The sequence below is a fragment of the Jaculus jaculus genome, chromosome 8 (genome assembly GCF_020740685.1).
Source record: "Jaculus jaculus isolate mJacJac1 chromosome 8, mJacJac1.mat.Y.cur, whole genome shotgun sequence".
Classification (NCBI taxonomy): Eukaryota; Metazoa; Chordata; class Mammalia; order Rodentia; family Dipodidae; genus Jaculus; species Jaculus jaculus.
The window spans coordinates 8,678,987-8,695,429 of NC_059109.1; the positions used below are offsets into that span (position 1 = coordinate 8,678,987).

General features: G+C 50.0%; 1 protein-coding gene across 2 annotated transcripts in view; it reads right to left on the reverse strand.

Moving 5' to 3' along the window:
• Nucleotides 1–6,551: 6,551 nt before the first annotated feature.
• The window catches only part of Lrfn2 (leucine rich repeat and fibronectin type III domain containing 2), a 199,926-nt gene continuing 190,034 nt past the window's right edge, over nt 6,552–16,443 (reverse strand). For both annotated transcript variants that reach the window (XM_045155660.1, XM_045155661.1), the window contains one exon: nt 6,552–9,516. In XM_045155660.1, coding sequence (XP_045011595.1) covers nt 8,541–9,516 — 976 coding nt within the window. In that variant the 3' untranslated portion in view covers nt 6,552–8,540. The remainder of the gene's footprint in view (nt 9,517–16,443) is intronic.

Genomic DNA, 16,443 nt, shown 5'->3' on the forward strand with positions numbered 1-16,443 from the left:
TCCAGTTCTTTACAGCATCCTTGACCTCATCTCCATCCTCTCCAGTGCTTCCTTGATGCTAGCGGTGTGTCCTTTTGCCCATGCTGGTCCGGGTTCAAGACTCCAACCGTGGCAGGAACCCTGCTTGTCCCAAAGCAGCCAATTCCCTCCCTCTGGGTCTTAATTTCCTCTCTGTAAGATGTGACAAGATTTCAGAACTTAAAATCTTGTGGATTCTTCTCATCAGGTATGTCACCTTGGGCTGCATGGCTCTGGTCAATTTATTTGTCCACCCTTTCTTTTTTTAAAAACAATATTTTTTATTTTTATTTATTTACTAGAGAGGATGCAGATAGAATGGGTGCACCAGGGCCTCCAGCCACTGCCAATGAACTCCAGACACATGTGCCACCTTGTGCGTCTGGCTTACGTGAGTTCTGGGGGATCGAACCTGGGTCCTTAGACTTCACAGGCAAATGCTCTAGCCACTAAGCCATCTCTCCAGCACCTGTCCATCCTTTCTTGGATAGAAGTTTTTCCAGAGACATAAGTTGTCTTGAAATGAGTGAAGCCAGCTATCTTTGTAGAATCAGCTCATGTCCCTGCTCCTCAGGGAAGCAGGCAGTGCCTCAGGGACACATACACACAGTGACTTTTTGCTCTTTTGAAAAATCTCCCTCCAGGCTGGGCTTGGTGCTGACACAAAGCGTGAGTCCATGTGGATTTCGCTCTCTCTGCCGGGCTATCTTCTGAAAGACAGGGTTCCCACGCTGGGATTCAGGCTTGTGACATGAAACTCAAATGAGACTACATTGCCAGTCCCCTCTACAGTTCATTGTTTATCCACTTCTGTCCCTTGCTAGCTGTATGACCTGGGTCAAGTGTAACCTTTTCCCTCTCAACCTCCCCCACAATGGGTAGAGATAATCTGTGGAAAGCTCTTAGAAAGCATGTGACATGTAGGAAATTCTCAATGAGTGTCAGCTATGATGGTCTACTTACCTTTGCAGCTTAATAGGAAAAAAAATGCCAGCCTTATATCTATGTTATGAAGGCTTAAGGACTTTTCCATGTGGGTAGGTAGAGGCAACGAGACCAGCTTTGATGGGCAGGTCGATGTACATTCTCAAGAACCACATCTCCACCACCAGGCTTGGTGGGGCAAACAGGGCACAGACATGAGGTTAGATGATGACTCATGGACTAACCCAGGACTTTAATCTCTTCTCAACAATGTCCCTTCCGGAGCCCTGAGCAAGATACCTTCTTGTTACCAGGACGTGTGGAGTCCATGGTGGTCGGGGCAGGAATGGGGCTCTGAGGCCTTGCTTCATGAGAAAGTGGGAACAGCATCAGGTAGAAGGAGCTTGCAGAGGCAGGCAGCCGTGCCTTGGAAAGCAGGGGTGTGAGGGTGATGTTCTGCTGTTACCTTGATCTGAGGAGGAATCCTCAGGTGTTCCTCTTGGGTGGGCCTCTTAGGTTGCTTCCACAGAGACATGTACACATGGGTGTGAAGACCAGAGGACAACCTCTGCTATCACCCTCAGGAATACTATCTGCCTTATCAATGTATACTGCTAAATTTTAGTGTTCTGGGCCTGAAGAGATGGCTCAGTGGTTAAGGCACTTACCTTCAGAGCCCAGCAACCGGAGTTCAATTCTCCAGAACCCACGTAAAGTCAGGTGCACAAAGTGGCGCATGCATCTGGAGTTCCTTTGCAGTGGCTAGATGCCCTGGTATGCCCATTCTCTCTGTCTGTCTCTCTTCTTTCTATCTATCTGTGCTTGCAAATAAATGAATAAAAATATATTAAGTTTTAGTATGTGTGTGAATGATGTGTGTGTGTGTGTGTGTGTGTGTGTGTGTGTTTTCACATGCATGACTGTGGACATGCATGTGCCAAAGACATATGAGGACAACTTTTGAGGGTCTGTCCCCACCTTCCACCTTGTTTGAGGCAGGTCTGCTTCTCACTGTCCTTCACTGATGTGTTTTCTGGATGATTTGTGAGCTTCTGGGAAATTCTGTCTCTGCCACCCCCCCCCCCATCTCACAGTCAGTGTGCTGGGATTACAGAATCCGCCATGGCTTTCAGCTTTTACTTGGGGTCTAGGGATCCGAACTCTGGATCTCTGCTTAAACATCAAGTATTTTATCCACTGAGCCATCTTTCAAGCCCATCACCTCACCAATCTGGAGCTCACTCATTCAGCTCAACTGGCTGGCCAGCAAGCCCCCAGGTTCTCCACCTCTCTAGTGCTAAAATTACAAGCAGGAGCCACCATGTCAGCATTTTTTTAAAAAAAATTAATATTTTATTATTTATTTGAGAAAGAAGGAGAGAGCGAGAGAGGGAGAGAGAGAGAGAGAGAGAAAGAGAAGGAGAGAGAATGGGCTTGCCAGGGCCCCTAGCCACTGCAAAGGAACCCCAGACACATGTGCCACCTTGTGCATCTGGCTTCGGTGGGTACCATGCAGTCAAACTTGGGTCCTTAGACTTGGAAATCAAGTGCCTTAACTGATAAGTCATCTCTCCAGCCTGTGCCCGGCCTTTCACATGGGCACTGAGGATGGAACTCGGGTCCTCACGCCTCCAAGGAAAACACTTTACTAACAGCTATCCCTGCCTTCAGATAGTTTTAAGCCTTGAAGGGGCAGTGTTCCCCCACACCTTGGGAGCCACCAGGATGCATGCGACACAGAGGCAGGAAGCTCCAGTGTTTATCTGTGAGAGGCCGTCTTGTTTACAACAAACTCTGGCCACTGCCAAGTGCGCTGTATAGAGAGGCTGAGTGTGAGAAGTTAGGCATGCTCAGCTTTTGACTGCTGTCTGCCGACAAGCAGGCAGTCACGTTTGAGTAAGTCTGTCTATGCCTCCGGCTGCAGCTGGAAGAAATCCCAGTGGCTACAAGTACACAGGAGGGTCCGCCCAGCTGGCCCAACCTCCAAGGCTGTCACTGCAGACACACAGAAAGGGGGAAGTCACGGGCACTCAGGCTGTGCTTACAAACAGCCAGTGCTCTGGACTCCGGCAACAGTTCCTTTCTGCATTGGAAGCGGGAAGTCTGTCACAGTGACTTGTCTGTTACATGACTAGAAAACTACATCCCTTAAAAAAATGTACGGGCTGGGCTGGAGGGATGGCTTAGCAGTTAAGGCATTTGCCTACAAAGCCAAAGGAGCCAGGTTCAATTACCCAGGATCCACGTCAGCCAGATGCACAAGGCTCACATGTGTCTGGAGTTCATTTGCAGTGGCTGTAGGCCCTGGCATGCCCATTCTCTTTCTCACTCTCTCTCTCTTAAATAAGTAAAAATAAAATATTTTTTAAATGTATGGCTGGAGAGGTGGTTCAGCAGTTTAGGTGCTTGCTTGCAAAGCCTAAAGGCCCAGGTTTGATTCCCGAGTGCCCACATAAGGCCAGATGCACAGAGTGGCACATGCATCTTGAATTCATTGGCAAGGGCAGGAGGCCCTCATTTTTTTTTCCCTCTGTGTGTGTTTGCAAATAAATAAATAAACATAATTTTGAAAGTATGCATATTGGGGATGGAGAGATGGCTTAGCAGTTAAGGCACTTGCCTGTGAAGCCTGGGGACCCAGGTTTGATTCCCCAGTACCATGTAAGCCAGATGCACAAAGTGGTGCCTACATCCGGAATTTGTTTGCAGGCCCTGGTGTGCCTATTATTTCTATCTGTCTTGTTCCGTCTCTCAAATTATCATAAAGAAATAAAATATTTTTTTAAAAAAATTGTTTATTATTATTTATTTATTTGAGAGCGACAGATGGAGAGAAAGAGGCAGATAGAGAGAGATAGAGAATGGGTGTGCTGGGGTCTGTAGCCACTGCAATGAACTCCAGATGCGTGCCCCCCCTTATGCACCTGGCTAACGTGGGTCCTGGGGAATCAAGCCTCAAACCGGGGTCCTTAGGCTTCACAGGCAAGTGCTTAACCACTAAGCCACCTCTCCAGCCCAATAAAATATGTTTTTAAGTGTGCCTATAGTCAACTGTTATGATGAAAACACGGAAAACATTCCCTCTGAGGAGAATCTGAGGACGTAGCATTGTTATAAAGGTAGAAAAAAAGGGACAGAGCTCTTTGTTTGTAAGTCCGACAGTCAAGTTAGCTCGTCGGACAATCAAGTTAGCTGGTGCTGTCTCCACTAATGAGCTCAACATGTCCCACCACCAGGAATGAGGCCCTGGGTGGCGGGTGGCTTTGTTGGGAACAAGGGCTCCAGGTCAGGAATTGGTGAGAAGATGGATTTGGTCATAGGCAGGAGGTAGCGTGGGACTTTCTACATTCCAAGGAAGGAGCTCCACGGGCCCACACTACCGGGACTTTTCAAGGTGGACTGGATACATTTTTCACCACGCAATGGCTCTGAGTCTATGGGATGTTTGAGTCTTGGAATGTTTTAATAAGATGTCCCCCCTGCCATAGCCTTACGTGTTTTTGAATATTTGCCCCCTTCCCCGCCGATGGCAGTTCAGGAGGTGGAGTTTTGCTGGAGGAGGTGTGTCATGGGAGAGAGCCCAGACACTGAGGTTTCGTAGTGAAGCTTGCCAGTGCCAGCTAGCTCCCGTAGTCTCCTTCCCAGAGCACATGTGACGCTGCCTCAGTTGTCCACTGCCATGGTGAACCTTCCTCTTGAGACTGCAAGCCAAAAGAAACTCTTTCCTCCCATCAAAAGAAAATAAAAAGAAGGACATAGACACAGAAGACTAATGACCCATGACCGAGGGGACCTCCCAATGTCCCCCAGCCGAGGGGGAGCAGGGGTGATCCAAAGGGGAGCCAGAGAAGGTAGTTTGAATCCTGCATGAATCTTCTGGCGAATGTGTTTCAAACCAGGAAGATCCAGGAAGCCTAGTGTGAGACGACAAGAAAGCATCGGACCACTGACTTTGTGCCTGGAGTAAACTCTGAAGGGTCTGTCAGGTCCGAGGCCAAAGCAAGGGTTTCCAGATGAGGCTGTAGGTCTGAGGAGTTAAATGGACTCTGCGCAGGTCAGAGGGAGAAAGATAGAATAGAGAGAGCACGTGGCAACCTGGAAACCCCTGAAACTTCACAATCAGACTTAACTGTGTGACCTTGGACAAGTCCCTTAATCAATCTGAGCTAAGGACAGTGCATTTTTCAAATGTCCGTAATCATATCTACCTCGAAAGAGTGCACTAAGGATATACAATAAGCGACTCAGGAGAGGTACCAGGCGCGGTGCATGGAAAATGTGATTACTCCCAAACTTTCTTTCCTCCCCACTTGTGAAGCTGTGTCGTCAAGCTCGTTATAAGCCTAGAATCACACGGCCCAATATAGTGGCCTTGCTTTCTCCACGGGGCTCTCAAGCATGTGAAAGGTGGCTAATCTGAATTGAGATGTCTTGCAAGTGTAAAATACACACCAGGTTTCCAGAACTTGCTACCAAAAAAGTTATCAAAGGTCTCTTTTTTTTTACTCATTTCACCGTGATTGTTTTCATAAATGCTTTTTGAAATGATACGTTGACCATATTGGGTTAATTAAAATCGATTCCACATATGAATTGTACCCATTTACACTTAATTTAGTGCAATCACTGAAAATGATACTGTGCCTCACATTTGATGACTGTGAGCCAGTATTGGTTGGGCCAGGACAGACAGGCTGGGAGGGCCATCTTCCAGAAGCGCAATTACTTCTGTACTTTGGATTTGCTCTCCTGTAGTTGCTCAGTAAGACTTTATCTTTTGAGAAAAAAAAAAATGCCATGCAAGGCTGGGCCAAAACGGTGAGGTACCCATGCACTCCTAGTGGGCAGAGTCCAGGCAAAAGAGAAAGGGGTGGGGGTGAGAGGTGGCCAGGGCGGATCGTCAAGACAGCTGAGGATAGAGCTTTTCTGTGGTTGTTGTTTTTCCTGTCTTACCCTGGAGTGTCACCCTGACAGCGTCTCCCTTCCTTCCATGCAGTATGACCCACCCTGTGTTTCAGAAGACTCCCACCTTGCACATGAACTTGGCAGGAAGCAAGCTTTTTGGGGGTGTGGGGAGAGGTAGCAACAAATACAGGTGCAAGAGAGGATGCCACTTCAAAGTCATCTTTAGAAAACCAGGAGTTTCCAGAGACATGAACAACAGACATTCTTAGACATGAAAATGCTCTTTTTTTTTTTTTTTTGGTCCCCACCCAGGCAGTGTGGCTGCTGCTGCTTTTGAAAACCGCACGTTTACCCGGACTCTTGTCGAGGAGAAGATGGACACGTGTCAGTCTGACCACAGGGACATTGCTTTCCCAAAATCCCCAGTCCGAAACATGACACGCGCAGGAGCAGTTTTACAGATCACGTCACGACCATGTGGAGCTGCCGACCAGGAGAGACAGCGGCCTGTTTCCTCCCTGTCCCCTTCCATGTTCCGTCCCTTCCCCTCTGTGTGACAGGGGTCTAAAAGGCAAGAAGGAAGGTGGTGTTTGGGACCACCTCCGCAATGGCTACATTCTGACAGGGTGAATGGCGAAAGGAGCAAAGAGAAAAAGCAAAAAAAATAAAAAAAAAAGAGGAGGAAAGGTTGTGGTTGGAGGGAGGATTTCCTTTCAAATCACCCGTGTGTGTCTGTGTGTGTGTGTGTGTGTGTGTGTGTGTGTGTCTCGGGGGAGGACTGGTGTGACAAGGAAAGTACATCCCTGGTACAAGGACTGGCTTGGAGGACTAACCTTTGGTGTCCAGGGCACACTGACCGGGCCTGTTAATGACCTTGGTAGAAGGATCAAGGAAGGGCTGGAAGAAAGTGGACAGACAAAGCAGTGACAGAGACAGGAGAGTAAGAAGGGCAGCGGGGAATGGAGCAGAGGGGCTGGGAAGAGAGGGACATGGGTGTGAGATTTGGGGCGCTAGGGAAAGAGCCAAAAGCCTACTCTTCAGAGAGAAAGAGTGTGTGTCACCCACGCTGGGTGTTCCTGGGTGGGGGCCCAGTGGCTCAGCTCCAGGTCTGGGTCCATCTGAAATTTGAGGCCCCAAACGTTCCCCACCTGTGTGCTTGGCTGCTGTACTGAAGGAGGGGGAAGACAAACAGGAGGAAAGGCAGAGGTCTGTGGGAGAGGCGGGCGAGGGGGAAGGATGAGCCAGGGAGGTGGAAAGAGCAAGAGGTAGCGTGTTGACCTCGAGGGGCCATCTGGCAGGAAGCAAGGAGAGACCAGGAGTGACCGGCAGGGTGTCACTTGACTCTGCCTGAAACAGCTTTCCTCCAGCTGTGTGGAGTGTGGGGGACAGGAGCCCGTGAGCCACCTCAGTCCCGTTCTGTCATGTCCATGCATGGGTCCTCCAGGGGAAAACCTCGAGAATCGAGAAGGCACCCCCTCTCCCGTTCCTGCCCTGAGACGCCCTCTTCAGGAGACACACATGGAACACAGGGGGCTCACAGAGCCAACCACGTCAAGGGGAAGATGGGGTCACAGATCCCCCAAATGCCACCCCCAGGAGGTACGCAGCCTTGGTCCCTGATCTGGTTTGGTCACTAATGTGACCTGTGTATAGGCCTTGGACAAGTCTCATGCTCTGGTGGGGAGGGAGGAAGGCTGAGCATTGAAAGTATGTTGCTTCTAAAATGACTAAGCTTCCCCTCTAAAGGGCTCTGGAATGTTCCTTCCCAGTGAAGGTAAGGGCTTCCCTGGTAGCTTTTGATCCTGACATCATTCATTGAGCTGCACGCCACACACACACCTGGAGCCGGGGGAGTGCTAACTTATTCTTGGAGGCCTTCCAGAGTCGTCCCAGGTGGGGACACCGAGGCCCAACGACAGAAGACGCCTGGAGCACCGGACTCAGGGCTTTGGGGGTCAAGTGCCCTCTTATCTGCTTTCTTTCATAGAAGTCCTCTTGGCCAGCATAAGCACGTGGGGGACTTCCCACCCCTGTGCCCCAGAAAAGAGGCAACCCCCTAAAGCAAGCCCAGAGTGATAGCCCTTCTGTCCGACACCATGGGCCCTTCTCTCAGCCCCCACCTGGGTCCTGAAGTCACCCTTCTAGCTTGGGCTCCTGCGCTAGGTGTGGGTGTCCGAGCAGCAGTGGAAACTGGGCATTTATGGGGCACTCGTGTCTCCCCGAGTGGGGTACGGGGTTGAGGGTGAATAATGAACTGGGAAATGCCACACTCTGCTCAGACATACAATATGGCCCTCATACTTTCACACCCGTAAGAATGAAGAGGAGGAGTCTGGGAAATGGAAAAATAAATTAACCAATCAAAACAACACTGGATCCATAAGCCATCCTAAAGCGCTCGCTTGTCGCTACATTGGTGATTAGAAAGGCAGCCGTGTCGCCTCTCCAAACACTCAGGGCTCAGTCCAACATTTCAGTGAATCCTCGTTCCCTGAGCACACCCCGCTGGGTGGGGGCGACAGGCCTGGGAAGGTGACGTGGGGTGGTCGGTGGTGGCGGCTGGGAGGAGGGACAAGAGGCCATTGACAGGGAGATGAAACTGTCCCTGGATGTAAACATCACCATGGAAACTCCACAAAGACTCACGAGTGACCACTCCGTCCCCTTCCTCTCTGAGGGTGGAAGAGACAGAGCTACACTGTGCTCTCCATCACCCACTCCGAGCTGCCAAACGTCCCCCTGGCCCCCACAAAGTCAGTCTCCTCAAAAGGCAAAAGCATGCCATTGACAGAGAGACTACGTTTAGTCCAGATGTTCGAGACCTGTCTAGGGGGGCTGTAGCCACCAGGGGCCACCCCGCTTGCTGCGGCAGCCGCAAAGTCCCCCATGTCGAAAGAGTGACTTCGTTTGGCCTTGCCCTCCGGGGGCAAGGGGAGAAGGCTCCTGGCGCGGGTGGCCGGGGCCCCCAGCAGCGGCTCTCGGTCTGAATGGTGGCCCGTGGCCGATGTCCCTGACCCTCTCCCGGCTGGAGTCCTAGAGTCTAGCAGCTCCTCCTTTCTCTGACTTTTGAGGTCCAGGGAAGCAAAGGCCCCCATCAGGCGGTCAAGACTGGGCTTGGGGCGAGGGGCTGGGGGTGGGAGCCTCCAAGGACCCCGGCCCAGCCCCGCAGCCTCCCCACTACCCAGAGAGCTGGAAGAGGATGAGTCACAGGCCCGGGCCAAGCTGGCACTGAAGTCTATGAGTTCATTCCTCACCACCACCTTGGGTGGTCCCTGTGGGGGTTGCCCGGCAGGCGCACCGCTCAGTGGTTGAGCTTGGGCCCCGTTGGTCTGTGAGTACATGTTGCTGACGGCGGCGGCCGCTGCCATCTTGCTGGGCGTCTCGTGGTTACAGACTTTGTACCGTACCATGAGGATGACGATGAAGACCAGCAGCGTGGCCACGATGATGCCACCAATGACCAGGATCATGGTGCCCCCCAAGATCTGGCTGTGCATGGATTGGCACTGCGGGTAGTCAGCCTTGGTGAAGAACTGGGCGCAGCCCACGATGTTGGTGGCTGTGAGCGTCGTGGCCGTGTCATCCCACATAGCCAGAACGCACAAGTCATAACCCGTCCCCGACACCAGGTTGTTGACCACGAAGGCCTTGTTGGAAGCTGGGATCATCCTGGAAAGAAAGACAGACAGACAGTCACTGAAGGAAGAAAAAATCGAGGGTGGAGTGGAAGGGTGGCTTTATAGTGACAGATCACAGGCAGAAAGAGTGGCAGATGTGAGGCCACCAAGAGGATTTGGAGGGGGAGGGAGGCAAAAAGACAGAACCACAGAAAAGTAAAGAGACAGAAAAAGTGAGAGATGGTTAGGAGAAAGAGGGGGGGAGGGAGGGGTCAGGCAGGTGCTAGGAGTAGGGCAGAAAAAATAGTAAAAAAAATAAAAAAATAAATAAAAACACCTCTGTGAGCTGGGAGACCCAGGTAAGGGGCAGAGTATAGGAGAGACTGAGGCAGAGGAGAGAAACACACCTCAGGTCGAGTGAGTGGAAAGGCACTAAGGACATGGGCACGTTTGCAGGTGAGGGAGTGGCAGGCCTTACTTGGAAGTAGAGACCAGAGGAAGGAAGGGATCTGGAAATGGGATGGGAGGAGTGAAAGAGTACAGACGTCCAGCAGGGGGGACGGTGGAGGCACAGAGAGACAGAGAGGTGAGAGGCAAAATAAAAAATAAAAACAAGGAATTAGGAGTAATTAGGATTTTGAGTGCCAGCTCCTTCCCCCATATCTGCTACAAACATTTCTCCATCGTGGTCTCATTCTGGCATCTGAGAGCTTAGACCTCTCTAGGTCCTTGCTAAACCCCATACAGGTCTTCCTGCCTAGCAAAGGGCACTTGCTGATGCAGGTTTAGGGGGTGTCAGAAAGAGAGGACTAGAACAGAAGGGACATGCTTCTCAGATGGGGGCGGGCATAGTAACCCATTGAAGCCTGGGACGTTACCATGCTTCCCAAAGGGGCAGGCATCCTGCCACACCCCACACCCTTCCCCACATTACAGCCATAGCAGACTGGCTTAATCAAGACACCTGGTCCATTCCCGATTCAGGAAGACCTTACTTCATCCCTCTAACTTTTGAGGATAGGTGGTAGTGCCCAACACCACATAGGTTCATCCACAGCAGCCCAGTACCTTTGGGCCTAAACTTCCAGAAGCCCTGACCTCTGAGACCTTTGTCATAGTGTCCTGCTTCTACTGGGCCCAGGGATGGAATCAAGGCCACCCCCATAGATGCTCTTGCATAAAGACCCACCTAGACCTAAGGACACCTCTCTTTAGATCCTCTCCTCCTCCAGAGCCTGCCCTGAAAATGAAATACCTCCACCAGCTCCCATCAGCCCTCAAACCTGGAACAAGGCAAATAAATAGAGATCTCAAATATGAAATACCAAAGCCTGAAAGACTTCCACCTGGGAGAACCCGCCTGGGGGTGATGGAGCTGACAGGCAGATATTGACAACCCCATCAGAGCCTGCAGTCCAATCCCATCTTCGCTACCATCTGCTGGAGATAGCCAGAGCTGGAGTAGATGGCCCAAGCCTCACCCTTACTCCTATCCCACAGGGCATGGCGTGGAAAAGGCCAGTGCCAAGGGCAGGCTGGATCCTATAAGGAAGGCCCTGCAGGGTGGTGCCAAAGGCCTATCTGGGACATCTCAGCCTTTGCTTTACCCAGATATCATGGCTATCATGAGAGACAGCGTGTTCTTATCTCCCGAAGGAGGAACAAGTGGTTGAGATTCAGAAACGCTAGGTGGTTTGCCTGAGATCACATAGCTAGGACCTTCGCACTAGCTCTTGGTCCCATAGTCTAGGTGATAGATAGGAAAATGTGTTTTTATCATTTTAGTGAAAACTGGGTTATAACAGGTCAGTCACCCACTTCCCTGCAGCCTTCTTCAGAGCCCACTGTGGTTCACACCCACCCACAGGATCCCTGGGCCTGCTGGATCATGTGCTGGCCAGGGCCTACCTTGGACCCTGGCGTGTAGCCAGGGCTGCAAGGGACGCTGCGGGGGGGGGGGGTGTTCACTAAGATCCAGTAGCTTCTCCCTGTGGACAGCGATGGCACTCTGAGCAGCACAAGCTAAGCCTGCCCACAGGAGTGACCACAGTGAGAATGATACCCCTTGGCAACTGACCCAGGCTGTCTGACACCCTCTGCATCTGTCTGTCTGGCAGCTCTCTGTGGGACCATTCGCATTATCTTCACTCCACAGACACGATGCAGAGCAGGAAGCAAAGGCAGTGTGGAGGAGTTGGACTCAAGCTGGGCAGCACCACTGCAGGCTGCTATGAGCCAGGCCTCGCACTGCCACCCTGGGGGCACAACCACAGGAGATGGGGACAGTGCGCCTGTGTGCAGAACAGCCACTGTGGGATATAGACTTCCTTCTGGGCCTAACCCTCACAGCAAGCAGTCCCAGGACACAGGAGCTGGCCCATGAGCCAGCAGTGGCTCAGTGTTAGCTGTCTTCTGTTGAGAAATAGACATTCACCTAGAGTGAGTAACAGCAATAGCTTCAGTAAGAAGAGAAGCTGGTGGGGGCCACTGTGTGCCAGGCACAAATTACCCTCAGGAGACTCATTCACGTTTCCTCCTGGATCACACAGGGGTCTCATGAAGCCCTCTCCCCTGAGGATATATAGGTGGTTAATGGTTTCTAGGTGAGAAAGGGTTCATGAAATGCCCACCCCACCTCACAGCTTTCTGCAACTTCTTAAACCGTGGGTCAGGACTCCATATCTGAATGTAAGGGCCTGTGAAAGTTTGGGGCAACAGTGAAATGTTTGTAAGCATGCAACAACCAAACATTAATTGACGGGCTGGAGAGATGGCTTAGCCATTAAGGTGTTTGCCTACAAAGTCAAAGGACCCAGGTGCAATTCCCCAGGACCCATGTAAGCCAGATGCACAAGGTGGCACATGCATCTGGAGTTCATTTGCAGCTGCTGAAGGCCTTGGTATGCCCATTCTCTCTCTCTCTCTCTCACACACACACACACAAACAAATATAATAAAATTAAATTAAAAAAAATTAATTGACAATCGAGTGTGGAATGAATCCAAGGCTCGCCCACAATGCATCACTTCAGCCTTGTTTCAAACACACAATATGTACATTTTGCACACCACTCAATGCCAACAAAAATGCTGCCTGAGGACTGGAGAGATGGCTTAGTGTTTAAAGCCCACAAAGACTAAGACCCAGGTTCAATTTCCTAGGACCCATGTAAGCCAGATGCACAAGGAAATGCATGTGTCTGGAGTTCATTTGCAGTGGCTGGAGGCCCTGGTGTGTCCATTCTCTCTCTCCCTTCCCCCTTCTTTCTGTCTGCCTCTTTCTCTTCCTCTCTCTCAAATAATAAATTTTAAAAAATGCTAATGTTGCCTGAAACACCTCAGCTCAGATTCGAGACTAGGGTATGTCATGAATTTCAATACTTTTACTCCTCATACCAAGTTTCTACTCTCATAGAAACAGAACAGTTTAATTATGGAAAGTAAAGACACAATTTTCCTACTGTCATCACTCAACATGTGAGTACGAAATTAATACATCTTCAGATCACGTTGTGTTATACTTGTCTATTTTTATTTAATGTGGTTTGAGTTGCTGACTTGATTTTCATCAAGAATCATTAAAGGAATTGGGGCTCAGGATTAAAACAGAATTTCCAAGTTCTGAAATGACCCTAAATATCCTTCTGCCATTTTGTACTATTTATGTAAAGTAGAATTGACTATAAAACCAAAATATTGATCAGCTCTGAAAACGCTGAAGCTCATTCTGCAGCGGCAGACATCCAGCTAAGACTTCTTCACGCAGGAACAAGCATGTATGTCTGTCTCGTTAGCGTTCAAATTCACTTTCATCTTCAGTTGATGGTGAGATGATATATCAAAGAATTATTTTAAAATCAATTTCTTTATGTGTTATTATCAGTAAATGTTTGCTTTGTGTACCTGGTTTATATATTTGTATTCCCAGGGTCATGTGAAAATTTCTTGAGTGAAAGGGGGTTGGGAGTGAAAAAAATTTTTAAGAAGACCTGACTGTATTTCTAAGAGTCAGGAACAAGCTCGGTTGACAGAATGCTTTTCTAGCTTCTCTAGCATGCCCAAATGCCTGATTCAATCCCCAGTACCGTGTAAACTAGACCTGGCAGTACATACCTCTCATCCTAGTACTGGGAAGTTTGAGGCAGCAGGATCAGAGGTGAAAGGCCATCCTTGACTATATAATGAATCTAAAGCCAGTTTAGGGTATGTGAGACACACACACACACACACACACACACAAAGTCAGTACTTAGAAAAGTTCTACTTATAAAGAGGTTGTCAGGGAATAGGAGACCTTGAGGCCAATAGCAGCCAAGATGTCACCCACCCCCTCCCCCAGGAAGAAGAGAGGGAACCATGTGTGTCTTTAGCTCCACAAGTGGACACTGTTCCGAGAGTGGACTGTCCCTGCTCTGTGATCCGATGGCATCGAAGCTGAGAGCGAGCATGGAGGTTTCGTAGCAACTCGACACTGCCTGTCAAAGGCAAGCTCGTGATGATTGCTCTGATAAATAATTCCCACTCCGTTCTTGCAATGGCACTGGCTCTTAGCAGCTTGGGGAGAAGTAAAGCTGAGATGTACCAGGCAGAAGGGATAGATTCTCAGCCTTGGTGCCATGAGACCGCTGGCCAGGACATTTGGGCTGTAGACAGTGTCCCCTCTGTTCTGTAGGAGTCTTTATTAAAGTTGACGTCAACCCTTGAGGTGCCTGAACACAGCCTGTGGGGGTTGGACTCAGGGGACCCCAAAAACTCAGGTGTTCTAAATGATAGGTTCCCAGCTGATGGAGATTTGGGAATTAACACCTCCTGGAGGCAATGTATTGTTGGGGCGGGCTTATGGGTGTTACAGCCAGTTTCCTCTTGCCAGTAATTGGCACACTCTCCTCTTGCTGTTGTCCACCTTATGTTGGCCAGGAGGTGATGCCTACCCTCTGCTCATGCCATTGTTTTGCCTCTGCCATCATGGAGCTTCCCCTCGAGCCTGTAAGCCAAACTAAACCTTTTTTCCCCCACAAGCTGCTCTTGGTCAGGTGATTTCCGCAAGCAATGCAGACCTGACTGCAACACAGGCCCAGACTTGACAATCTAGAATGCTTCCAAACATTGCTGAAGGTCCTCTTTTTTGGGAGTGGGTAGTCACTCCTCATTGGGACACAATGGGCTCCTTGATTAGGTTGGACACACAGGAGGCACCAGGACAACGTCTCAGGGTAGAAAGCAGATGAATGACGAACCTAGTCTTGGGGTAGAGGGATAGCTCAGTCAGTAAAGTGCTAGCCTTGCAAGCACGAGGACCTGAGTTCAATCCCTAGTAGCCACAGAAAATGCTGGGTGTGGACGTGCACAACTGTGATCCCAGAACTGGGGAGGAAGAGACAAGAGGCTCTCGGGGGCTTGCTGGCCACCCAGTCTAACTTAATTGGTGAGCCCCAGGCTAATGAGAGACCCCTATTTCAAAAGGACGTGGCTAAGACAGGAACAGGGGCTCGCATCTTTAATTCCAGAACTCCGGAGGCTGAGGTAGGAGGATCACTATGAGTTCAAGGCCAGCTTGGGCTAGATTGAGACCTTGCTATCCACCACCACCACCCCACTGGCCAGTGTTTCTGAGGATGACGCCCAAGGCTGTCCTCCTCTAGCCTGTACATGCACACTCACACGTGCACATGCTTGTAAACATGCACACACGTGCAAACATGAATACATGCAGGCACTCATATCACACATGCAGAAAGGAAGCACCTAACCCTCGTATGTCCTCCCCAACCTCCCGTTGCTGTTGTTTATAGTGGACCCCAAAAGAGCCACCATCCATGGTCACACTGGTCAGTCTTCCTGGGCAGAGAGAGCAAGGGGACCCTGGGACTGATGACAGTGATTGCCTGGCTCTGTCTGTGGAAACACTCTCCCCAAGTGTTTCTCTCCGTTATGTGTCTGTCTGTTAGCACAAAGCACACGGTGCTATTCTAAGTGAAGATGCTCCAAAGTGTTACATTTAATTAAGCTCTCTCGCTCTCAAACACAATTTGAAAGTGTAATCCCAGCACTTATCAGAAATAAAACAGGCCTAAGTGGCTTCTCTCACTTTTCTCCCCGCTCTCTCTCACTAGCAAACAATACAGAGAAATATAAGAACTCACCATGCATCTCTACAATCACTCTCCTGTTTGCTCTCAAAGTCCATTGGATTTTCCTGCTAATGCTCTGCATTCACTATATGGTAGGGAACTACATTTCCCAGACTCCCTTGCTGTTCCCAAGTTCCTCTGCTCTTGGACTGTTGGGAAGATTTGGCCAAGTGAAGGGAGATGTCAGACACAGCACAGGGCTTGTTTCTTTTCTGTCCATCAGCCTCAACATCCTCTCTGAGTCCAGGTCCTGGGCTTCAGCTCCTGACGCACTTTAGATCTAGGTCCTCATCACTGTCTCCTTGGAGTTCCTCCAAGCTTGGATGGAGGGACAACTGGGAAGCAGTGGGTGGCTTCCCATGGCTGCTGATCTCTGTGATGGCCACGGTCCCTAGGTTGACCATAAGCAGCTTCCGCTGTCTGCATAACTCGTCCCCGACCTGTATTCCCTTCAGAAGACCCACTGTGTTCTCTTCCTGTCTCACCAAATTCCGAGGTGACATAAGGAGATGGCATGCATGTGATGTGGATATTCTCTGAACATTATTTCCTTTGTGCTTTAGGGTATCCCTCCTTCATGCCAGCAGCGCCCATCTTGGACTTAGTGGAATTCCATGGGGAGCTGGGATACACTGTGGTTGACATCAGTGACAATACCCTGTGCTTCTCCCAGGCTGCTGTGGGCCTCGCTGCTCCAATAGTTCCCCGGGCAAGCTCTCTATCTCCAGCCTCTCTCTCTCTCTCTTAAAATATTTTATATTTTTTATTTATTTGACAGAGAAAAATGGAGAGAGAGAGAAAATGAGCGTGCCAGGGCCTCCAGCCACTGCAAACGAACTCCAGATGCA